This window comes from Stegodyphus dumicola, chromosome 12 (genome assembly GCF_044657685.1).
Source record: "Stegodyphus dumicola isolate Sdum_Otavi_A_Nest chromosome 12, ASM4465768v1".
NCBI classification, from domain to species: Eukaryota; Metazoa; Arthropoda; class Arachnida; order Araneae; family Eresidae; genus Stegodyphus; species Stegodyphus dumicola.
The window spans coordinates 62,135,399-62,161,594 of NC_140779.1; the positions used below are offsets into that span (position 1 = coordinate 62,135,399).

Sequence of the window (26,196 nt, forward strand, 5' to 3'; positions counted from 1 at the left end):
TATGTGAAACATTTTTAACATGAATAGTGTGTTGATTGCTATTTTCGTTATGTTTTATTTTAAAAGAAAGCAGAAATATGATATTTATTAATAATGAAATTTGTACCCATTCCTACTATTTATGCGCTTCTTATGTTTTAATCTGATTCACGAAGAAAAGCACTGAAGTTTAATGGTATGCTGAAAGAATAAAATGATGGACAATATACGCCATGATTTGCCCATATCACGGTGTAACAACACATATTTCTTCAAGGCCAACTTAGAAGTCCTGCTGTAGAGACATTAGGCATTTTTGGAAAGCAGGATAGATGAAAAATGAGCAATTCCCTCACTGGGATTTGAACCACGGACCTCTCGAATACGCGTCGAGTGTGCTGGCTATTACATTACGAAGGCATGCTAAGAAGGCGGGAGAAATACCTTATATACACCCCCTTTCAAAGGGTAACTAGGAATTAGGGGACTCAGTCACCAAATCCTGGTGGTGGAGAACCATCATCCAACACCATGTTTTTTTTAGTTCAGGCGCCACTTTAGAGCTATTAAGTTATTTCGAAGCAGGAGAGGTGAAAAATGAGCAATGCCCTTGCCGGGACTCGAACCATGGACCTCTCGACACGCGCCGAGTGTACTGGCCATTACACCACGAAGGCAAGCTAAGAAGGCATGAGAAATACCTTATACTATCTTAAAACAAATATACAAAATATTTTACCATTTTTTATTATTCGCTGTATCTTAATACACGAGTGGGTAGCAAACATTCACAGAGTATCTACGCATTCACAGAAACATCTGACAGTAAGCTTCATAAAATCTCTAATGTATTCCAATAATTTTTTTCTTAAATTCGCAAGTAAAGGGAAATAATTACAAGGTCAAATTATCAGGTTCTAAAATACATTTCACTGTACATTATGTTATATTACCTTTAAAAAATATAAGCGATGACGTTGAAAGAATCGTCAGTCTTAAAATTTAACGTTCATGAAATATAATAAATAGGCATTTCTGAGATTGTTACCACACTAAAAGAAATTACAGTAAAGATCTTTTATTTCTCTTAGTTGCTTTACAAACTGAGCGATTTATAAAAAACAACATGCATCTTAATAATTACAGTAATATATAATCTTACTATATAATCTATAAGCACCATATAATATATATATATATATAGCACTATATAATCTGAATAGTTTGAGGTTTTCTTTTTTTCAGCACCTTTAACTGACATAATTGAAATTATGTATGTATATATATAGAGAGAGAGAGAGAGAGAAACGAGGATATCACACTCAGATGGCATGATGTCACGCTCAGACAACTTCATTAAGGAACCCTAAATTTCACCTAATCCCAAATTTATCTCAACCTAAATTTCATCTTTGTCAGAAATGATAAAAAGCTGGTGTCAAGGGCTTCAACAACTCAACAGGTAAATGCAGTCCGTTAAAAGGTAAAAGATTTAGATTTTTTTCCTATTCCGAGTCTATATGTGACTAAAATAGCATTGCAAGGTATTTCTCTTGCCTTCGTGGTGTAATGGTCAGCACACTCGGTGCGTATTCGATAGGTCCGAAGTTCGAGTCTCGGCAAAATCATTGCTCATTTTTCATGTCTCCTGCTTCGAAGTAGCCTAATGTCTCTACAGCATCATTGATGCTTAGGCGGACATTCATCTACTCATGCTCTTTTGTTTGTTTGTTATAATTATGCCAAAGCACTCGAGGATTTTTTTATCTACGAGAAGGGAAGTTTTCATGGAGAACTCTCTAAGGAAGCTGGCTAGTATAATTGTTGCAGATAAGAAAAGAATACAGCCATACTGCCAACCCATTCGTATGGGCGAGATTCTGATCTTATCTTGGCTGGAAAGTTCAGTATCAGTTAGAGCAGCAAAATGTGAAACATGAACCTTTTCATATTACGTATGTACAAGTAACGACGAGGTTATTCTTTCATGCCGTAATGTAAAATATCTTCTGAATCTTATCTAGAGTAGTTTTTTATAAATCTGTTGCTTGCTTTAGATAGCTCAACAGGGAAATGAAACTCTTGCAGGGCATAGGAAATATCCTAAAAGAATTAAAGCAAATTAAGAATCAAATCAATAATTTTAATATTTGGAGCTCACTTGAAAGACTGTTGCTCTCAAACTAGTAAGGTTTAGATCCAGAAAGAAAATTTCATCGAGACAGCGAAACAAATTTTTTTATAGTTTATGAAACTTCTAGGAGAAAGAAAACTTTTAATAGATAAAAGTTTGAAATTTATCTGATAGTCATTTATGTAAATGACGTAAAAATTTATTAATTCACGTATTAAACCTATTTAATAACAACATTTAAACACATTTACTTACGAGAAATAGATATTACTCAGCATATATTTTAAAGGAGGCATATATTTTAAAAGAGGCACATATAACTGTTTCATCGATTTTAGTGGCTAAAATTGAATAACTCTCTTCGTACGCGAAGCGTAAAATCCATAAAGATTTCTCATTCGATTTCTTTCTTAGTAAAAATAAAAACAGCTCTGCTTCTACCACTAAAGCGTGTAAAGAGAGTAAAAAATGGCTTCCATATCGGCAACAGATACGCCGATTTGGAAAGCGAATTTTAATGCAGCAGAAAGAAAAAAAGAAAAAGGAATTCCTGTTTTTATCATATATTTCTGTTACTCTTTCCAGTTCTTAACGGAAGGAATATCTTAAAATAAGATCAATTTAATTTTGTAGCATCAGCTCAAAAGCGTGTGTTAAAATGTCTTATTATAAAAACATCATTTCTTAATCCTATACTATCACTTTTGATTTTATGATTAATATGATGAGCGATGCTAAACTTCACATTCCATAACTTCTGGTTTAAACATTTGCTCGAATATTGCCTCGTTATTTCTTTTTTCTTTTCCTTTTATTTTCATACACATATATTATGCTGTTACATCAATGCCTAGTCTGCACGAAATTAGCTCTCTGAAATTTTGCAAATTAAATAATTTAATATACTTCATAACAAACTCATGTTTCCAAGAACATTTTCCATTTTCGTTTAATTCTAGAAAGCATGAAAATACTTCACATGAATGCGTATACTTTTACTTATAATGTTCAATATAACAAGATTGCCTTAGGAAAAAAATTAAGATTTAATTCAGTTTAATAATTAAGCTTTAGAAATGTTTCATTATCATGTAATACTGTTTAGCTGTCTATATATTTTAATAAAAGCTGTCTATATATTTTATCTTCATTAAACAATGTAGTAAAACACTAATCCACCAGTTAACGAGTGGTTAAAACTGTTGAACACTTGCAGTTCCGCACAGTATCGAATACAGGAGAAGGAGTTGGCTGCTTGAGTATTTTCATGGTTTTTCAACATATGTCACATGAACACGAGATAGTTTACCTTCAGAAATTCGCCATGAGAATAATCCCCTTTTTAGACAGCTAGCTCCTACGTTTTCTATAGTAACCGATTAAACACAAAATAATAATTAAAAAAATCCTGAAAAGTTTAAGATTTTAAATTACGTGCAAAGGGGCGTTTTTTAACGTTTTGTGTGTTACCTTTATTTACTAAATATCAAGTTCTTTGCACTTAAATCATAAAATTCAGTTCAGCAGCAATGTCGCAAAATAATTTTAAAATGAGCAGATCTTTAGAATTTCCGATACACAGTTCCACGCCCACTGGAGATAAAAAGGTTTTTTCCCCCGCCATAGAGTGTTGCCATTGCTCGCTTTTAAATCGTTGAGTTTGCTACTCAAAAATTCGTTAAAGTTTTACAAAATATGAAATCGATAATAAAACAAATTCCAAATTTCAAATTTGGACTTCCACATGCCCATATTCGTAGGAGGATTACATAATTCAAAGTTCGATGGCTCTATGTACCGTTGTTTTATCACAATGCGAGAAATAGACATATATTTATGCAGATATTTCATTATTTAATTTCTTCAAATATAATGCAAGACTCTAACATTTGGTGGCAACAGTTTGAAAATGGAAACGGACATTTATAGTGATTCAACGCAAAATCGCAAAACGAAAACAATAGTCCTTCAGGGACAAAGCCCTTTTGGACTAATAAAAGTTTGAAAAGTGACCTTTCTATGATACTTGTAATCAGAATAGAAATATTATTGATGATCGCATCAAAATGTGAAATAGCTAGAAAAATTTCCTGGTTTAAACCTGCGTTTCTTTAAATGTAAACTAAGGTTTACATTAATATTCCATTTCACAGGCAAACGAACTCGTTTTGAAAGACTAAATTTTAATCTTCAAACTTAACGACATTCATGTTCATTAAATAAATTGTAAAAATGATTGCACTGTTAAGTTTTCCTCACATAAATAAAATCGTTACATTTGATACTTAGTAAGCTTCATATTTGCCTCTCAAGACAGAAAGAATTTATTTGCATCTTAAAATATTAAAAGCTGCCCAAAAAAACTTCCTGGTTTGTATTTTTAATTCTTTCAAAAGTCTACGAAGAAATTCTGCAGTCTTTCTAGAAATTTCATAATTTCCTCTTACTATATTAAAAATTCATATCTTGCTTAGAACTAATGCCTCCCTTCTATTTAATAGATATTTAATTTGCCGTTTTCATATGTTGCTTTATAAGGTTTATCTTAACCAATTTTTTATCTATTAACTCTTTTCTATACCGTCTCTTGTTTCCGTCAGCCTTTACTAGAATGTAAACGGGATAGCAAGTGAATTTATGATATATAAAGGATATTGTAGCAATTATCATGTATGACTCCTGAGAACAGCATGTCATTTGATTGATGAGTGAGGATTTTTATTTTTATTTTTTTATTGTTATAGGTTAGGGTTAGAATCGCAGTTGTAAGAATGCAGTTGATAAAGGGAATTGAGTCGGCGTGCTTTACTGCTTTAAATATTTGAGTTCCTGAAACCTGGTAAACAGCTGACTCTAGCAATTATTAATTAATTTTGTACTACACGTCGTAGTTTTAACAAACTTTTATTTAATTTTTATTTGTTGTCTGTATTACTGAAATTCAGTTAGACTTTTTTTTTTTTTTTTTTTTTTTTGTTGGCAAAGGTGATAATCTTCAGGTTTGGTTTAGTTCTGGTTTATTCGGTTTTGGCAAAGCCTAAAGGAAGAATGCCTCCACAGAGGACTTTCTAAGGAAAACTGGCTATACGTTACACACAGGGAAAAGCACGGAAACGCCCATGCAATCCGCCCGTTGGCGAGATTCGAACCTCCGAAAATCTTCCCAACAGAGCAAAGTTAAATAGGTGTAACTGAATAGTTAATTAGGCTTAACTCTGGAACTTATGTAACATTTCTGACACAATAAACAAGAGTAAACTTATATAATAAGTAGTTACTGTTATTATCGCAACATGGTGTTCATAGCAAAATTTCTATAATATTTAGTAATAATAAAACAAAACTATGCGTTCTGTAAAGGAATAAATTAATTTCTACATTTTAAAACTATACCACTAATAAATTATTCATTTTTAATTTTCTGACTGCACAGAAGCATGTAAATTTTTGTCCTACAAATTTTAGAAAGGTGCCGAACTTTACACATAGATCTTCGTTTACCTATAAGCTACTTATTTATATACACTACTAATTTATATAATTAATATAATCATCTACTAATTTATTTAGTGAAAAAATGTCATCTAACTATTCGAATGATTACAAAATTAATCGTTGGTAATTTAACATTTTTAGTTTTCGAACTAGTGTGATTTGATGATTCTGAGATAAAACTATTGTCAAAAAACTGTTTTTATATGAAATGAATTTTATAAAATTAAGTTGGTTTTTTTATCACGTTCGTCACTAACTGATATTTCATTTTTAGTCACATAAAAATGCAAACATTCTGCTCTACAACTTGCGTACGATCGTCGAACATGATCTGAATTTAAAAATTATATTCGTCAGCCAAATTTTATGTAAATGTAATTTTCTGATACTAAAAAACTAACATTTAAAATTTAGGCTCATATTAAATACAAAAGTAGTCTAATATAGACAATAAGGTTTATGTATGGATGTAAGACATGAAAAAATATAGATATTAAAAGTAAAATAAAGGAAATCAAACAGACTACAAAATGTTTTCTTATCTTCATATAGTTTATGTATTCGTTTTAGTATAAATGATATAATTCCTTTTAGTAGAAATTTTTAATTATAGTAATAATAATTTTATAAGTCTAAGAATATTTTGGTTATATCATTTTTCTAGCCTTGGCCAAATTGGTTTCGAGACACAAAATTTCTTACATACTGTGAACGTGTGTTAATATGTATTTGCTCAAAATACTTAATGCAGTTTCTTGCTTGAGGTTTATCTTAAAGTTAAAATTTCTTTTCCCAGAAACATTCATTTTTGCAGAGTAGCTCATGAGTTACTTTTTAAAATTTGGGATAGGTTCTCTAATTTTATATCTCTTATCTTTCATATTTATCTTTTATCTTATCTTTTATATCTCTCTTAACGTTCTCTAATTTTTAATTTCTTACAACTAGTTCGCGTTCTCTAAAATGTTGGTTTAAAACAGGGAACTAAATCTAAAAACGTATAAACCTCTTATCCTTTACTTGTAGGTGAAGATTTCCTTTCTTATTTTTCAAGTAAAATATTAAACTGTAAATACTGAAAAAAATAATTAAAATCACAATTCGAAGATCATACTAATTATCTTCGAATTGTTCGACTAATTCGAAGATCATACCAATGATGATCACGCAAGACATCATTTTTTCAGATAGCCTTATTTAGCAATTTTACCTTTAATACAGATACGTCTTCAAATACTAAAAGTGTGTAATTAATATTATCGTTCAAGTTTTATTACTGTAGAATCATAATCTAACAATCATATAAAAATTAATTTAACTAAAAATAATTTCATTTTTAATTTCTGCAAATGATATTACGACTTAACTGCTTACCAATACTTAAGTCAGCTTCTTTTCTAAAAAACATAAGATTCTATGAGAAAGTTAAAAAAAAAATTATATTGAAGATTTTTTTTTGAAACAGTTTATAACAATGTTCGTTACATGTTAACCTATCAATATCAGAAATGTTTTTCTAAACTGATATTTCATTTTTAGTCACATAAAAATTCAAACATTCTGCTCTACAACTTGCGTACGATAGTCGAACATGATCTGAATTTAAAAATTATATACGTCAGCCAATTTTTGTCCCTTAGAAATCAAACCATTTATGCACGTGTTTTATTTTTAGAATGAATATAAACTTTAGAATAAGTAAAAATAAACTTAGTCAATACAATTATAAATATAACTGTAGAAATTGGGGTTTATAAAAATTAGATTTCATAATTTATTTTAATTTATGCATTTCTAAATACAGAAATAATAATTAGAATTCAAAAATAATACACTAAGAACTAATAATCTAAATAATTTTAGTTTGATTGTAAGGAATCAACACTTAATTTTTTTTTTTAATTTTCCAACAATAAAAATAAAAAAAATATATATATTTGTTAAAAAAATGGCAAAGAAGTATTTTTATAGCAGGTATTGCTCCTTAATTTTCTAAAACTATAATTAGAAAAAAAGAAATAATGCTTCGAAAATCGAAGGTGACCTGCTTTTAGCATGAAAGTATAAGAAAAAATATTACTCAGATAATGATACAGGAACAACTGCATAATAAGGATAAAGCTATAGATCTGAATACAGGGACATTCAAAGAACTGCACATTCAGAAATCAATAATCCAAGTAATTTGAGAACCTAAAAGTTATGGGAGATACCACTGCATGAAGAAGTAATAATTAAAAAATGGCAAATTACCTGACTAAAAAACGCAGTAAAATAGGTAGTGTTCATTGTAAAATAATATTAAACTATAATAAAATACTGGAAACATCCGCTTGCAGTACAAAAGGTTTCTGTTACATTCTAACAAAACAAAGAGAATTCTGTCATAAAAATGTTTTTAATTTTTAAAATGATAAAAACTGAAACAATCACAAAAATATCCCACGCCCATTTTTTGTTAAATAGAAGAATACTTACTCTTTTCAAATGGTAAAATAAATCTTCAGCCTTAAATTAAACTTAAAGCTCTAAAACCTAAACTAAACTCAGTGGCTTAACAGCCCTAGTGAGCCAAGGCCTGTAGTGCCCCTATATCTGCTTTCTTGACCGTCGGCCCCGGGGTGCACGAGCATATGCCCTGGACAAGTGGTCAGTTTGTCGCAAAAAGCAGTTAAAAAGAATTTCAATTAAAAATCTAACCTTTGTTTCTGTTTTTTCCCATAAACTGGATGACTATAAACTGAAAAATAATAAATTATTGAAAAGTATACTAATATTTAAAAAATTAAAAGAAATATATATAAACTCTTGCACTCGACACATTGTTAATATATATTAATGCAAAATTTTATCGTTAGCATTAGATTATACTTTTGATATAGATGATATCTTACACTAAAAAACTCAGTCTATATTGTAAATTATTTATTTTATATGATTATAAAAGTATTTTATTTATCACCTAAATGTATAAAATAATACGCTGTTTGTAAAATGTAATTTTAAAATCTTAATTTTTATTAATTTGGTAAGAAATACCCTTTTATATCATGGAGTATGAAAGAAGATTTTATGCCTAAACAATTCTCAACAATTTTATGTCAATCTGATCTTTATTCTAAATGGACAAGATTTTATCCGCTTGATGAAACAATACCGTTCCATGCTGACATGTAATATTGTGGTAGTCAGGCACAGAAATGACGAAGCTTGCCATCAGAGTTCTGGTATTATTGTGGCTGAGTGTAAGGCGGTATCCAACGACGACAAAGAAGAAGTTAAGTGTTTTGATTCCACATATTTATTCAATTCAAATGGCAAATCATTTTTACTTTAGATGAAATTCTCCAAATTAATATCTAATAATGGTTTAAATTAAAATAAGGTTAAATTTAGGATTTTGACGTCATAACTATTTTAACAAAGGGAACAGTAATGGACAGAGCAAATCGGAAAGTCTTGTAGCAGCGATAGTAGGAAGCAGTCTGACGAAAAATGGCGCGAACTCTGTATTTATACTAGTAGCTAAATAACACGCCAGAATGTTCTCGAAAGTACTGGTCTAGGGGGAAGATCCTGAAATTGCGGAAAGTTAATTAGAGGTTGCCTGTTCGCGTAGAGCAAAGCCATCGTATTTTTTTGTATTTTACATACAAACATATATATATATATACATTGATTTTTATTTTTTAAAACATCATTAAGGCCTATTCTGGGGAATATATATATATGTATGTATAAAGTTCGCGTAGAGCAAAGCCATCGTATTTTTTTGTATTTTACATACAAACATATATATATATATACATTGATTTTTATTTTTTAAAACATCATTAAGGCCTATTCTGGGGAATATATATATATGTATGTATAAAGTTCGCGTAGAGCAAAGCCATCGTATTTTTTTGTATTTTACATACAAACATATATATATATATACATTGATTTTTATTTTTTAAAACATCATTAAGGCCTATTCTGGGGAATATATATATATGTATGTATAAAGTTCGCGTAGAGCAAAGCCATCGTATTTTTTTGTATTTTACATACAAACATATATATATATATACATTGATTTTTATTTTTTAAAACATCATTAAGGCCTATTCTGGGGAATATATATATATGTATGTATAAAGTTCGCGTAGAGCAAAGCCATCGTATTTTTTTGTATTTTACATACAAACATATATATATATATACATTGATTTTTATTTTTTAAAACATCATTAAGGCCTATTCTGGGGAATATATATATATGTATGTATAAAGTTCGCGTAGAGCAAAGCCATCGTATTTTTTTGTATTTTACATACAAACATATATATATATATACATTGATTTTTATTTTTTAAAACATCATTAAGGCCTATTCTGGGGAATATATATATATGTATGTATAAAGTTCGCGTAGAGCAAAGCCATCGTATTTTTTTGTATTTTACATACAAACATATATATATATATACATTGATTTTTATTTTTTAAAACATCATTAAGGCCTATTCTGGGGAATATATATATATGTATGTATAAAGTTCGCGTAGAGCAAAGCCATCGTATTTTTTTGTATTTTACATACAAACATATATATATATATACATTGATTTTTATTTTTTAAAACATCATTAAGGCCTATTCTGGGGAATATATATATATGTATGTATAAAGTTCGCGTAGAGCAAAGCCATCGTATTTTTTTGTATTTTACATACAAACATATATATATATATACATTGATTTTTATTTTTTAAAACATCATTAAGGCCTATTCTGGGGAATATATATATATGTATGTATAAAGTTCGCGTAGAGCAAAGCCATCGTATTTTTTTGTATTTTACATACAAACATATATATATATATACATTGATTTTTATTTTTTAAAACATCATTAAGGCCTATTCTGGGGAATATATATATATGTATGTATAAAGTTCGCGTAGAGCAAAGCCATCGTATTTTTTTGTATTTTACATACAAACATATATATATATATACATTGATTTTTATTTTTTAAAACATCATTAAGGCCTATTCTGGGGAATATATATATATGTATGTATAAAGTTATACAACATATATGTAAGATTTTAATTCGCTTTATTTAAGCTAAAAAAAAAATTAACAACATTTAACAAAAAGAGCTTCCGTCAATTTGCCAATTTAAAAAAATGTGAAAACGTACTAATAAAAAGTAAAACACACATACGTATTATTATTTTGATTTTGTTTTTGTTTCATTTTCATTATATTAGGTAAAGTACGTATATGCGAATGTATACATACATTAATATTTCTATACATATATATGTATACATCTATACATATATGGTCATCTATACAAATATTTGTATACATATATATGTATACATCTATACATATATGGGTGTGTGTGCACCCACAGAGGGAGATATATAGTTAAATGTATTGTATTTATAAAATGTAAATCTATGTTTACAAAATGTTCTAAAAAGAAGTGAGTTCTTTAAGTCCAACATGCATTTAGGCTTCAGCTAAACAACACTGCAGCTTTGGTCAGAAATGGCTAACTTAAACGAAATTTGTAAAAATAGTTTTAAGAGAAAAACAAATCCAAACAAGCCCTCGGAAGGGAAGAGGGAGAAAAGATTCACCCTGTTACAGTTAACTTTTTTTTTTTTTTTTTTTTTTTTTTTGCGCGTGTGCGTATCACAATGGCCGCGGGTGCTAATACCACAGCGTTTACCATTTGAAAGCCGGTGCAGCTGTCGGTGGCCGCCGGCGGCCAGACCGCCACCCTATGCCGCTGGCCGAGCGGGTGAGCATCGCTGGACGACGACGCTCGCTGGAGGGCTGTTTGTTTTGCTAGCAGCATTCGTCTGGCCGCGCGCAGACGATTAACGGTTGCGTGTGACATTACTGATTTTCAAGCAAATCATCGTTTCGATTTTGGGTTTTAGTTTCAAAACTTCTTTGCGTCAAAAGAGAATGAAAAACTTGCCTTTTTGTATTCATTTACATATTTTTTTTAATTTTATTTAAATAATTTTTAATTACAATAACTATGAGGATATTGAAATGTTTTGAAATTTTATTTTTCATGGAGCACAGTATTTATATGTATCAGCTAGCAATTTTGAATCTGATTCATTTTCCCTCTTCCCCCCTTCCCAAGATGGAGACAGGACTATTATAGTGTATATTAAAATGCGTATAGATTTCCTTAAAAATAGTGCGCGTATCAGATATCCGTATGTGATGTGACAAACGAAACTTACGAGACGAAATTTATGAACACTTCTACAAATAAATTTCTTAAATTTTCCTATTTACATTGCCTATGCAGTGCTAAATTAACATAAAATTTTGTCCACGTTATCTCAAGTCTAGTTGTTTGAAAAAAGGAATAACATACTACATTTCATTTTAAACCACTAAAACAAAAAGGGACTTATGAAAAAAAATGAACAAATATATATGCACTTGCTGGATAGGAAAAGAGGATGCAAATTTACTTTATGCATACAAATATTATAGCAACGCCAAAAAATATTATGGAAGAAAAGGAGATATTATAAATAATTTAATTTTATCTTTACTTGTAGCAGTTATTATTTTCAGATTTACAGTTTTAGTTTATAACTATTAGTTATTAACTCAATGCTTTCAGTTTTCCCTTAACTCTCTTTTTGCATGTGCATATTCAACTTTTCTATATATATATTAATTTAATTTTAGTTATCTTTAAAATATTTAAAATCTGATGCAAGTCAAAATTCTTTAAAGCGAAGCTATATCAAAATTATCTTCTGAATCTCCTTATATGCGTGAAGATGCAAGAATGAATATTATATCATTATTAGCCCAAAAGGCGTTAGACCAGAAGGGCTATTAATTTCATTTTGGCATTTTGCGTCGACTTAATATGAACGGCGAATCACTTTTCAAATTGTTGCCACCAAATAGTATCGCCCTGTATTATATTTAAAGACATTAAATAATGAAGAATCTGCATAAATGTATGTATGTTTCTCGCATTGTGATAAAACAATGGTACTTAGAACCATCAAATTTTGAATAACATAATCCTTAACCGAATATAGGCGTCTGGAAGCACTAGTTTGGAATTTGTTTTATTACCTACTTCATATTTTGTAAAGCATTTATGAGTTTTAATTAAGAAACTCAAAAATTTCAAAGCGAACAACATGGTACGGGAAAAAAACATTTTTATCTCCAGCGCTCGAGACTCTGCATCGGAAATTCTAAAGAATTTTTCTTTTTTCTTTTTTAAACTAGAATTCTTAGCAAATGTTTTACGTATTAAATTAAACTTTGATAAGATAAGACAATATTTAATTTAAAATTTTATTTTATATTCCTCCCCCCTACATATTCATATATTTTCTGGATTAATTTATTTTTGATTGCCTTTAAAGTCAATATAAGTAATAAGAGTAATGTGTCCGCCCTTTTTTAAACTTTTCCTCTTTTAAATTTTTGGATATAAATTCTATTAGAAAAGACAGTTTAAACTCTGTAACGTATTGCTGTTTAAACACTTTTTTTTTTTTTTTTTTTTTTTTTTTCCAAATTTGAGAGAAAACTCATTTTTTTTAGATCATCTGGTCTTCCCTCTTCATCATTTCTGTTTTTATTCTAAGATTTTCAAGAATTTGATTTTTGGATTTAATTTAAAAAGAAATTCATTATAAATCTGTTTTTTTTCCCCACTGAAATATTTCACTGTAAAGCACGTTCAAGCACACTCATTGTTCTCTCAAATCTCTCTTTTTAATGTCTTTAAATGTAACCTATCAATATAAGAGGCAAACCATATTTATGTGAAAGACAATTCAGCTCGTTGTTTTTATTCAGAAAACAGTATTACTTTTAATTCCTGTTTTATTACCTGGGTACGGAAAGCCACGCGAGGGATACTGCCTTAGGGAAAGGATTCTTTTGTGGAGGAATTTGCAGGGAAAACTAATAGTATATACGTTACGAGCAGAAAAAAATTACAAACATAACCATCTAGCCGGTCGGTTCGCAAAGTTAAGAGCCGAGATCAGGGTATTAAGAATTAAGAGTACATTGTGTTTGGCTACTGGGAACAAATTGATTTAATGATATATTGTTTTAGGCAATTTCTTCTGCTACAGAATATTTAATAAGAAACTTCCTAACAAATAAGTAGACCAAAACCAAAGCAAAATAGGATGAAACACAGACGACAAATAAATAAAACTTTAAATAGAATTTTTTGGGGGCCGTAAAATTAAAACAATTAATTTTAAGGGCCAAACGAAAAATTAAGGAACAATGGCTTCAAATATTTAGCCCTACATTTTCTTTTATAAAATTCAGATATATTTGAAAATGGAAAACGTTTCATACATCCAATTTCATATTTCATTTATTCACTTCAGATGACTGAAAAAAGGAAAATATTCTAGTCGTAGTAACAAGCGAATGTCATAAATAATGCAAGTTAATGAATATTTCAAATGCCATTTGAGAAAATGAAACTCCGTTACCTGATCGGAAAGCGCAGATGGGATTTATCGATAACACGAACACAATAGTTAAAGTTGCGCTTGTATATATACTTCTTGAAATGTACATGAATCGTAAAAAAGGTGTTATTTAATTTTTCAAAGCTGACTGCTCTGAAAACGATAGAACTAAGCAAATTTCCTTATTATTAAATATTCCGATAAATTACAATATCCATTAAAACAAAGGTAATATTTATAAAATACAATTCTTCATATGCACTTCGAATTAAAGAAAGATCGCTTTAACATAGAAAGTGATTTTTCTGGAAACTTATCCTGAAATCAATGCATTCAAAAAAGCAAACTTACGGCATTCAAATTCTAAATCTCGTACATTATCGTTAATATTCGGTCGACGACTGGATATTCAGAATTTGCATTAATTAACAAAGGAATTTTTTTGCGTGTTATTTAATTATAAAACTTTTGTAACTTCATAAAGGCTTCATGCATTTAAAGACTAGGATTCAAAGATCGGACTGTTAACAAAATAAATATATATATAGCTGTATATCTTAGAATTAAAACAAATTTCAATATTAAATTTATTTAAATTTGAATTTTGTACTCTAGAAATTCATAAGAGGTAAATCATATTACCATGCATCTCAGATTTGGTATTCGGCAAAAGAATAGTATGATAAAATAAATAAAAAACGAATTCGTTGAATAATTTTTTCAAGTTAATTTATCAGATTTCAAAGCTATCTTTTAACACTGCATGCAAAATTGTTCAAGTGATAATACAGAATACTTCATACCGTTTACAAAATATACCAGTTGCATCAGTATTAGTTACTGATATTCCTAACTTGTGAAAATGCCCATGGGCTATTAAATTAATGAAAACATAAATTTATGTTTACGATAAAATTTTAGATAAAGTTAATACAAAATTAAGTAATTAAAATTAAAGACTATCGTTACTTGAACATGACATCATTTAGTATTTCATGTAAGTAAATAATAAATTATTTCAAATTCATCTCTTAAATTGATTCGAGAGAGAATTCTACAATTAAGCAAAATCTAATGCTAAAAATGGGCAGTTTTATCTGAGATATCTTTACCTCATCCTAAAATTACCACTAGCCAAATTTCATCCAGTTTTAAAAACATGTTTCATGAAAAAGGAAAAGGAACTGGCAAGCATTTTGAAACCCACTTTCCTTTAATACCAATAATACTGAGAGTTTATAGGTTGGCAGATGCTGTAAAGTCTTTCAATTTTAATAGCAATGACATAAATATTTCTACAACTGATCCAGAATAACACACATTTATACACTATATTATATTCAACTCAAAAAAATCCGAGAATATGAATCCAATATATATTTTTTAATTTAATTTAATTAAAAACATTTCTGTAATACATTTTGAGTTTTTTTAATTAAGTCTAAATTTTTCGCTCAAAAATTAAACCATGAAGGAAGGCTCATTTGCATTTTCCTAAGAAATGCTCTTTAATTCGATTTTTAGGACTTATTTATTTTCTTCATAGAGTTTTCTTGAGTGAGTGAAATATCAAATTATGAGAAAAGGTATCACAGTTTGACAATTTTCAGAATAAAAACTGAATGTTGTTGAAGTGATAAACTTTATCTTTTTCAATAACTAGTTCTGATTCATAGTTTGTTTCAAATTTACAACATTTAAATATGTAGAGAAAGATCCTTAATAAAAAGCTTCAATTTAAACAAATCTTTGAATTACGTGTTTAATTTAAAACTTTTATAAGTATTTTGGAGTAATAAAACATACTTATTTTAAATTAAATAATCCTCTTTATTATCTTTGTTAAAATCTATGCAGTTATATTTCAAAACCAATCTTTGCCACCAAAAAAAAATTTATTTATATCAACTCTTGAAACAAGCATACTTTTACATTTCTGTTAATTTAAACTTCTATACACTCAGTTTCGTTTGAGATAAAGCAAATATTATTTAAAAAAAAATCTGTTCTCTTGTAATGATTAAATGGTTACATTCTACACAAAAATGTCACTTGTACTCTAACTTGTTTTGCCCTGTATTAATGGCTATGTAAATATGCGAAAATTTTCCAAATAAAAAGGCATAATTGGAATAAGTATGTAACTTTAGAAGAATCTATATTACTTAATAATAAAATTTTATAAACAGTTTCTCATTATTTATTGAAAAAAATAATTCATAATTCAACGTTCCGATATTCTCAAAATAAAAAACATTGTATCACTTCTTTCAGCGGCCTAAACGCTTATTAAAAATCGGATATACGAGAAACGTTATAGCTGAAATACTGTGTAAATAACCATTAATATATTAGGCTTACATTTTAATGTTAATATAAATATTCCTCAACTCGTAAACTTTAGAAAATAAATTTAGCATAATGTAAGTAGTGACGAAGTTTATTTGAATATATTACAAACTTCTACATGAAATTATATTTCGATAGAGCTCAATATTCTGTGATAAAAAACTATCTACTTATATGTATTTGCTGTTAGCAAATACAAATATAAATAATGAACCTAGACTTGAAAATCAGAACTTTCAATAAATAAATTTAAAAAATAAATACCTACGAGAAGCATTTTCTTTTAACTACTTAGTTTTCTGTCTTTTTAAAGCATCATAAGCAAAGAATTTCTTTACTAATGAAGAAAGAATTAACCGCTTTTTGTGTAGATTTGTATCTTTTTCATTGATAGTGCTTGATTAAAATAAGAAATGATCTTTTAAATTATCACATTTCTTTCTTAGAAAACATTTAACACTTCCCTAATACTTACAATGATATGCACTTTATTAAATAAGTTCTCTATACTGAAACGCAACCGGAAAACGATAGGCCTTTTTAGTAGGGATGATCTACAATAATACTGTATAGCTATATCTATTTAGGAAGCATAAATGCCGTAATAACGAAAATGTCGAATGTTTTTCGAAAGGGGAATATGAAATTTATTTTCATACTGAAAGGTGGCTGAATATCAGAAGTGCTCTACTTTTTTAGATGAATCATATCTTGAGTTTTCTAAATGTTGAAAAGAAAGATAAGTTAAATTTTGAAGCAATCAAAATATATGCTCAAAAATGAATAGCCAAAGCCAAATGTTTCTTCGCAAAATATAGACTCTTATAAAATTTCTACAAGTTATTATTTCTTTGCAGTGAAAGGAATTCAGAAAAGTGTAACAGAAACTATATATTTTATAAACACTTCTGGAAACAAGAACGTCCGTTTTCTTGTTATAAATTATAATTCATAGAATTGATTTGAATTAAATAAACTGTACCTTTTAATAATACGTAAACTGTTCATATTCTTGTAAATTCTATTAAATTGATTAAGCAACTCAGTTATTAGATTTTATGTAACTAGCAAATATCAGCAATGTATAACATAATAATAACATCGAACAGTAATTAGACAGAAATAATAAGCTTTTCATACAAAAAAATAAACATGATTAGTGTAAAGCCCAAACAAAGTAGGAAAATATTTATTAAAGTTTTACTATGATAATATTGCAAAAACCTCAAAGCGAAGGATTCCATGTTGCGTTTTTTATTAAATCTTTGTGTACTTCATTTTCCTATAAATGTTAAATATTTAACATATGATTCAAAACGATACTGAATAAAATATTTCTTATAACAGCAATGATACTTTCATGATGTCAATTAATTTTACTGCTGACTATATATTTCATTGGCTATCAAGGTTGGAATTCTATAACGATATTCATATATGATACATTTAATTTATATTTTGTTGCAATTCTGCCAAAAAAAAGTCGGATTATTTTTTCTCATTGCATTTAAACGTTATTTAATGAAAGAATAATCCATTGTGTTCTTTCATGTTCAATTTTCAAAATATTAAATTGATAAAATTATGTTTTGGGGTAAGAAATTCTACGAAATTTTAAATTTCAAGATATGTTTTATATATTTAAGAACTCGATTGTCATATTCAGAGAAAGATTAATACAAAAATTATACGTTTATTTAGGAATCATAATACTATTCTTCGGGCATAAATAACGTCGCTAATTAAGTCTCGTAAATTAAATATAACTATTATAGTAATCAGAATCATTCATCTTTTTAATGCTAGTAGGAAAATAAAAATAAATTTACATTCCTTTATTTGCTTCTAAATTATTTAATAACGGAAATGAAATTGTTTTTTGATTACCATAAGGTCATACAGGTATCGGCAAATTAATTTATCATCTTGAGGGAAAATCAGCATTAAAATGAGTTTTCGCACGTTTTGGAATTTCTGACATGCATGCAAATTAGACTATTTGTACCTTTAACGTGCATCAGTGTCGAACGAAGAGTTAAAATTCCCCAAGAATCCTGAAAGTGGAATCCATAATTCAATTTTCATGACCTGAATCATTTTCATCCTGCTGTTAAGGAATCGCGGAACCCCTCGTGGAATAATATAATGTATAAAAAAATAATTCAAAATATTCAAAGCAGTTTTTTGCTTCGGTTCACGAAAGAAAATTATTTCTTTATTCCCCAGATTATAGTGTTTTCAAAGCAGGTTATTATGTTACAAGTATAACCTAAACGGTTTTGAACTCTTTTTTCTATAATACTATAAATATTAATGCTTAATACAGCTAAAAATGCCATATGCTTTAACCCATTCGTTTATCATTCTTCCTTAAATGCAATGAAACTGAAAATTTCTCTGAACTGGAGGCAATTTTGTAAATTTTATATAGTTGATCTATGATTCAAATATTATGAACATGTATTACTACATTAAAATAAAATCTTATGCCAAAACATAAATCAACACTGAATTTTCTTTAAAGGCGAAACAATTTACCCTACCAGATAAAAACCAGGACGCTGATTTATAAATTATGCATTCTTATTTATTTTATATGCATGAGTTTTCTTATAATTTATATAGTTTTTTTAAACATAAAATATGTAACATGTTTTGCGTAGAGGATTTAAAGAAAATTTTAGATGTTTGAAGAAACACAGATGCAATACACATATAAAATTACTAAGAGCACATGCATGTGTTAAGTATGCTTTAACCACTTAAATTATCGTTTGACATTTTATTTCTTGCATTCTTAATCTCATAGTTATATTACTATAAATCAAAATAAAAATTCTGATTATTTTACACCATGATGCAATAAATGCAAATGAAAAATCCATTTCTCGTAAGACTGAATAAAATATATTTGTTTGTTACATGCAATACAGTTATATTTATTCAAGTTCTTTTTGGGGGGGAGATGGTAAAAAACACTAAAGCTAACATTTAAGATTTTAAAACGCTGTGTATAGATTGAAATGCAAATATGGTTGAATATCTCAAAATTAAAAGCACAACATTTGCTATAATTTTTACTTTTTTAGCATTAATAAATTAAGCAGCTATCAAAAGTTTTCACTAACTACATTATAAATAATTAGAAGAACTTAACATTATTTTAGTGTGCTTTTTTAATTAAAATAAATTTGGTTAATGTAAGAATGACCAATAAGCTGAAAATTTTAGCTGAATATTTTAATAAGCTAAAAAAACTAAATATTAACACTGTTTACAACTTTTTAATATATTCTTAACATAACTTTCTTTTGTAAGAGAGAGACATTTGCTTTATTCTTTTTATAAAGGAAAGGAAAAGTAAGGAATTTTAAAAGAAAGATTTTAAAGAATTTTGTGTTTTATTCTGCCTTTAAAAGCCTTAAAATATTCGAAGGCATGCACGTTTATTAGCCATGTAATATAAATATGTAATTATTTAGGAATTGATTAACATATATGTTTCTGGTTTAATTTACGTTGCATGAATTTTTTCCTGCATTATTTATTTATACATGTGAAATTAAACATTTAAATTTTACCTAAAACCACAAGTAGTTATTTGCAAATTACAGACGAAATAAGTTTCATATTTTACCTATTTTAAATCCCTGTTAAAGCTACTAATCCTATTGTACATTTTACTGAAATGTCTGCTTCTGCTAATATAATAACTCCATCGTAAATATTTCATTTATATTAAAAACAAAATGTTCTAAATTTGTAAAGGGCATTTTTCCTTTTTAAGTTACTTCAATTTCATTTTATTCTCCTGCCTTCAAAAAGAAAAGAATCACATGCATTCGAAATTTTATGTTTTAGTAACAAAATATTATGTCTCTTACATGTGATTACTCATTATTATATTTAAAATACGGCAGCAATTAGATTTAATTTTTTGTAAAATGTTTATTAAAGCTCTGCATCTATATAATGTTCTGCATAAGAATATTGTCTTTGTACAGGTATTATCCTACTCTAACATAATTATCCAAACTTTTAACAGAAAAATAAACATATTTTAACCAGCAAAGTTTTCACAGTTTTTTGAGCGTTCTACGTAATGAATATCTCACAGTTATTCAAATATTAAAGATAGCCGCTCACAGTTATTCATTTTAGATTTTGAAAAATTATTAACACCTTTTTTTCACATATTTCAATGGGATCTTAAAATAAAATTTGGGTAGCTTTAGCGAAATTTTAAAAATACCAAGAAAGAAAACAGAGTAGCATTAAAATCGGTACGCATTTAAAAAATTTCCACTTTTAAATACCGATATAAACATCTCGGTTTATACAGCATGTAATCAATGCATTAAAATATATTTTAACCTCTTAAAAACTATAAGGCGGACTAAATAAGTTAAGTTTCTGTATTCTGTTATTATACGGTTTGAAAATTTCTATTTTGGTTTTACACTGTAAAATTCAAATCATTTAAGAATTATATAAAAATATCAAACTATTCATTGAAAAGAAGGACACATTTGTTAATAGTTTTGTTATTAATAGAATATATAAAAGTTATTTTATAGCAATATTATGGAAGCATCCTCACAAAACATAAAAACTTACCTTTCACAGAACAGAAGGATGAAGTAGCTTGAAAACACTTTGTAGTACATACAATTACAAAAACATGTAAAACAGATAGATCACAATCCAATACTTTCTATGTACATAATAAAGTTGATAAACAAACAAGGATATATGTAATTAGACTAGGATTTAGCTGCAAAGAAGTTGGTTGGCACACTATTAGAAATTTCTCTTCCTGTAGTGGTTGTTATTGGGTCAAGCCATCAAATGAGGTCAGGAGAGAACTGTAGGAGAGAGGATCTAAATGAAGACTGCTTGCGCAAGTCGTTCTTCTTCGGCCAGCGGTCCAGCTGACCAGAACGAAGCTTTCGAAATCAACGCTCTGGAGAAGCTTTTGGAAAACGTTTCTCTCTTCCTCTCGAACGGAAGCGATGCCAGGGCCTCTACGCTGAGAAAATATGATTAAGTTAGAGCAGCGGCGGCGGCTGTAAATACAACATTTATTTCCTTGCCCGCGGGCTGTTGTTTTAGAGAGAGAGAGTGCGGGTGGTGGAAAAGAGAAGAGTCGGAAGGAGAGAGAGAGACAGCCGCAGCCGAATGTGGCCGCGAGCCGGGCTCATTTTTACTCTTCCCCCAAAAAAGTTTTTATTTCGTCACCGGGGCCACGAGTAAAGAAGGTAAATAAAAGACATTTTCCACCTTCAGGGGCATGATGGCAAGACGGACACTCTGAGGACAGTGTCTTCGAATCCCACGTCTGGCTCGATTGCGTGTGTATGTGTGTACAAACATCGTCGAAGACCGACCGCAAGTTGAATTTACAAATGCGAGGGCCCCGGGCGGCTACTTAGAGGAGAGGTGGCCTCGGGGCCCCGTTGTTGTGGCGAAAGGAAACTTAATACCCGGGGAGGGGAGTGCGGCGGGAGGAGAAGAGTGCGGATTAGATAAATACTCCAATTTGAATAGGGATTGGGAAAGGAAGGAAGGAAAAGTGAGCGCCATGAGAGCGGTTTAAAGAGGAAGAGGCACACTGCTTACCTGCCAGGAGCAAGAGTCCAGGGCCAGGAAGGACATTGTCCCGCGGCGTGTTGACCGTTCTTTGCCGGAGCCGACCGGCGGGGGGGCGGGAAAATCGTAGCCGTCGGGTGCCGGGAGACAAAAGTCGGTGATGGGCAATTTGGCGTCGAGTGGCCAGGAAGTGACGGGGTGGAGACCGGCTCAGTCCCCGCGGCCGCAGGGTAGGTGCTGAAGGGGGAGGGTCGCCGCCGCAGGGGCACATGCGCACCGCCTACCAGGGGCGGGGCTTCGGGCGCGCCCCTGCTTCTCCATCTGATCTCCGTGATTCTCCGATGTAACACTTTTCTTGAGGATTTCCCTTTTTACTCGCTTCTGTACCCGGTTTCGACTCGTGTTTCCGATTCATTTTATTTATTTATTTTTTGTTCATCGTCTATTGTCAGGAAGCGTGAAAGGGCGAAGCGGAGGATGAGTGCTGATTGGGTGAGAGGAATCGGAGGGGCGTAGCCGTAGGGCTCATCCAAGAGGACAAAAGGAAGATGACTGAGTACGCTTTTAAGTGGGTATACGCCCAAACCACGCGAACTGATGCTCTCGGCAGAGGGAGAAAGAAGAGCACATTGCTTTATCACAGGAAACGAACTATTTCGTAAATCATGATTAAAGCCGGCAAGAAATTGATTAATATGATTAAGGTGCCGGATAAAGAAATTAAAAGTGTTACTCAACCGTACAAATAGTACTTTATTCAATCACAAAAAATAAATTTAAATTAAAATAGTAGTTTGAAAAAATAACCTTGCTCTTCGTTCTTAACAACAGAAATTACTTTCATTTCCATCTTCGATAGGTTTGATTCAGTTTTCATAGATATAAAAAGGTTCTCGACATTACAAAAGAAAGCATCTGATATGCTTTTGCCCAACTGAAGAAATAAATACTCCGTAAGAAATATTTCTACTCCTCTATCTTAAAAACGCTTGTAGAAACTTCAGTTGAGGCTAAATGAAATAACATTCTGCATTTTCTTTATTCCTTTAAGTTAACTATATAGTTACCTTAAAGTTAAATAAATCTATAAATATTTGAAATGCAGTTTTAAAAGTAATCATTAGCTTACAGTTTAAATATTTATGACAATTGAAAGTAAATATATGTATGATCTTTTATTATTCAGGCTCATTTAAAAGCTTTAAAATCCATATATGCATAATCCACAAATGCATATATGTGTACATTTTTAAAAGATAATACTTTTAATTCCTACTTAGTAAAATTTCTTCATAGCATTTATTACTTACCTTTATGCAAAATTATGTCTTTTTTTTTAATTTGTTGTGTTATTTTTTATTTGTTTATAATGTAAAGGAAGGAAACGTCATTTGTAGAGTCATTGGGTCATTTTGAAGCAGGAATACACAAAACTATGCAATATCCTCGACGGGACACGAACTTGGAACTCTCTAATATGTGTCGAGTATGCTATAGTTACAACATGAAAACATGCTGAGAGGAGGGAGAAAATACCTTGAACATTTATTCAAAACCATTTTCTGCTCTTATACTTCTTATGCTTCCAGATTTAAAATTTCTAACAAGGAATTCTAAAAATAACAGGAAACATTGTCTGTAATATTCAAGCACGAAAGATATAAAAACTGGCGCAGATAAATCATGAATTATATTTCTGTATGAATAGCATAAAAACGTAAAAGAAAAGAATTTATTTATTTGTAACAATAAATAAGTTTTAGGAAAGCATTAATTTTGAATTAAGTAATGCCAAATTGCAATGCCAATTTTTTTTACTCGATGATACATCATAAACAGTTTTTCTTTACGTAAATTATGTTTCCCAAGCCACCGTTTACTAGAAAAGCAAGCGTCTTCTGTAGCTAAATTAGTTAAATTCAAATAATAAAATTTCTCTAAATTATCTTAATTTATCTACAAAATACTTAAAAACAGCGTTTTATAACTTTGATCTTTCAACGATGAAAAAATTTCTATTTACAGTTTTATAACTTTAGATCATAAACAAACGGAACTGAACTAGGTTTTAAAATGCCCTTTCACTCAAACTAATAATTGAAAAATTCAATACTCATGAGAATAATCATTGAATTTAATTGAGACTGCAATACAGTGCGATTTAATCACAGAACCGGCATCTTACTATTTAAACAGCTTTAGAAAAAATATAGTTACATAGTAATGTTAGCATTAAACCAACAAAAAAAATAATTCGCAATGATTATCAATTCGCTTAAATTGATTTCTTTGGTTGAAATAGATCGATCATAATACATTAAATTTAAAATACCAGGCTAGTTAAAAAAAAAGAAGTAACTTTGAACCTAAAAATTACAGACATAATCTAATACCTAAAAGAACACTACTAAAATTTATAAAACTTTAAAAGTGGTACAAAAATTTAAAAACATGAAATCCGATACAAATATTTTTTTTATTTGTTAAATTTAAATTACATCTACAAATAGTAAAATTAAATTAAATTTTCTCTTTACAAAAATTTAAACGTCAATGAAAATAAAACCGAAATTTGAAAACAAATTTGTTCCTGCTTTCTTTAAATGTCATAAGCAGAAAGTAACAATAATAATAATAACAATGATGATGGAAATATATAAAATTTATACAAGTGTTTCCATTGAAATAAAATAAAAAGTTTGGTTTTAGTTTATTATAGCAAAGCAGCTAGGGCTATTTATCTAAAGGTAGGCATGCCTCTGTGAAGGATACACGTTACATATGGGGGGAAACCATGAAAACACCCATAAAGGCAGTCCGTTCGCCTGTATTCGAACCAGGTCAAAACTAGCAGTGTTTAGCAGTTTTACCGCACAGCCGCGGGTGGACCCTGGAGTTATTGTATTGGATTCTTTGATTACGGCAAAGTACACAAGGGTAATCTTATAAGGTATTTCTCCCACTTTCCTAGCGTCCCTTCGTGGTGTAGTGGTTCTGCACGCTGGCCGGTGTTCCAGAGGTCCGTGGTTCGATTCCCGGCGAAGGAGTTGCTAATTTTTCATCTTGCCAATTTAAAAAAAAAAAAAAAAAAACTAATGACTCTACAATCTGTTTAATGGAAAAATGCCTTTATGGAGGAACATAGTAAAAGGTACTGACTCACAAATGGAGAAACCCACGAAAACTTCTACATAACCATGCCTTTCGCCGGAACTTGAACCTTGGCCGGATTATCAGTGTTTAGTTATCTTACCGGCTGGACACTAATAGGACAAAACTGTTTTTCATTGATTTAAAACTATATTCTTAATAATACATTTAATTAATATAATTGTTTATATATTTAACTGATATTTTTACAAACATTTCCATCATTACTGTAATTAATAACGTACTTCCTAGGGTTCCCCCTTTTTTTAAATTAATTTTATCGTCCAAAAATTAAGAGGGAAAAATTCTGCGAGTAATTTATTTTCTGAAGAGCGCGGTTACAATAAGAGCATAGCAAATTAAGATAGGAATCGTTGAATAATTATACAGTAATTATATATTTCTATCATATATTAATTGTGAATAAACTACTGATAACTATCACAATATTATTTATTTAAAAATTCTACATTCCAATCAGAATACATAGCAATATTAATATTAGAACATCTGATGTATATTTAGCCTATATCTGACTATCTGAGATTGTAAGTGAGGCGACCGGCACCCTGCGCAAGTCCGGATAAGCTACCTATTAAAGCCTCAGGCGTATCTCACATGAATGATTCATCTTGACCGCATTGACAGGAAGAATGAAGAAGGCGAACAAAAGACCCGGATTTTGAAAGATCGAATACATGAAAGATCGAATAATATGAGGTAGGTAAGGTTAAAATGAACTAGAGCGTAAATAAGAGAAGTAAGGTAAGAGCACATATTTGTAAAGCTTCTCAAGTGTGAGAAAACTTAACGAAGTATTTGCCCAAAATACTTTTCAAATAATAAATGTAAAGGAAAATAAAGGGGATGAAATGCTAATACAAAAATGCAGATACAAATTGAATAGACGTAATTAAAATAAAAAAAGACTTTGGAATATAATTTACCAATAAACAGCCCACAGAGAGAAAAATTATGTGCAATAGTGGACGGGGAGGA

The 26,196-nt window shown here is 29.7% G+C and overlaps 1 protein-coding gene across 1 annotated transcript in view; it reads right to left on the reverse strand.

Annotated features, from left to right (window-relative positions):
- Window positions 1-22,312, reverse strand: part of LOC118191712 (transcription factor AP-2-epsilon-like) — a 357,763-nt gene extending 335,451 nt beyond the window's left edge. Inside the window, exon 1 of the mRNA XM_085827757.1 lies at window positions 22,078-22,312. Within this exon, the coding sequence (XP_085683883.1) occupies window positions 22,078-22,113 (36 nt within the window). The 5' untranslated portion in view covers window positions 22,114-22,312. The remainder of the gene's footprint in view (window positions 1-22,077) is intronic.
- Window positions 22,313-26,196: the final 3,884 nt, after the last annotated feature.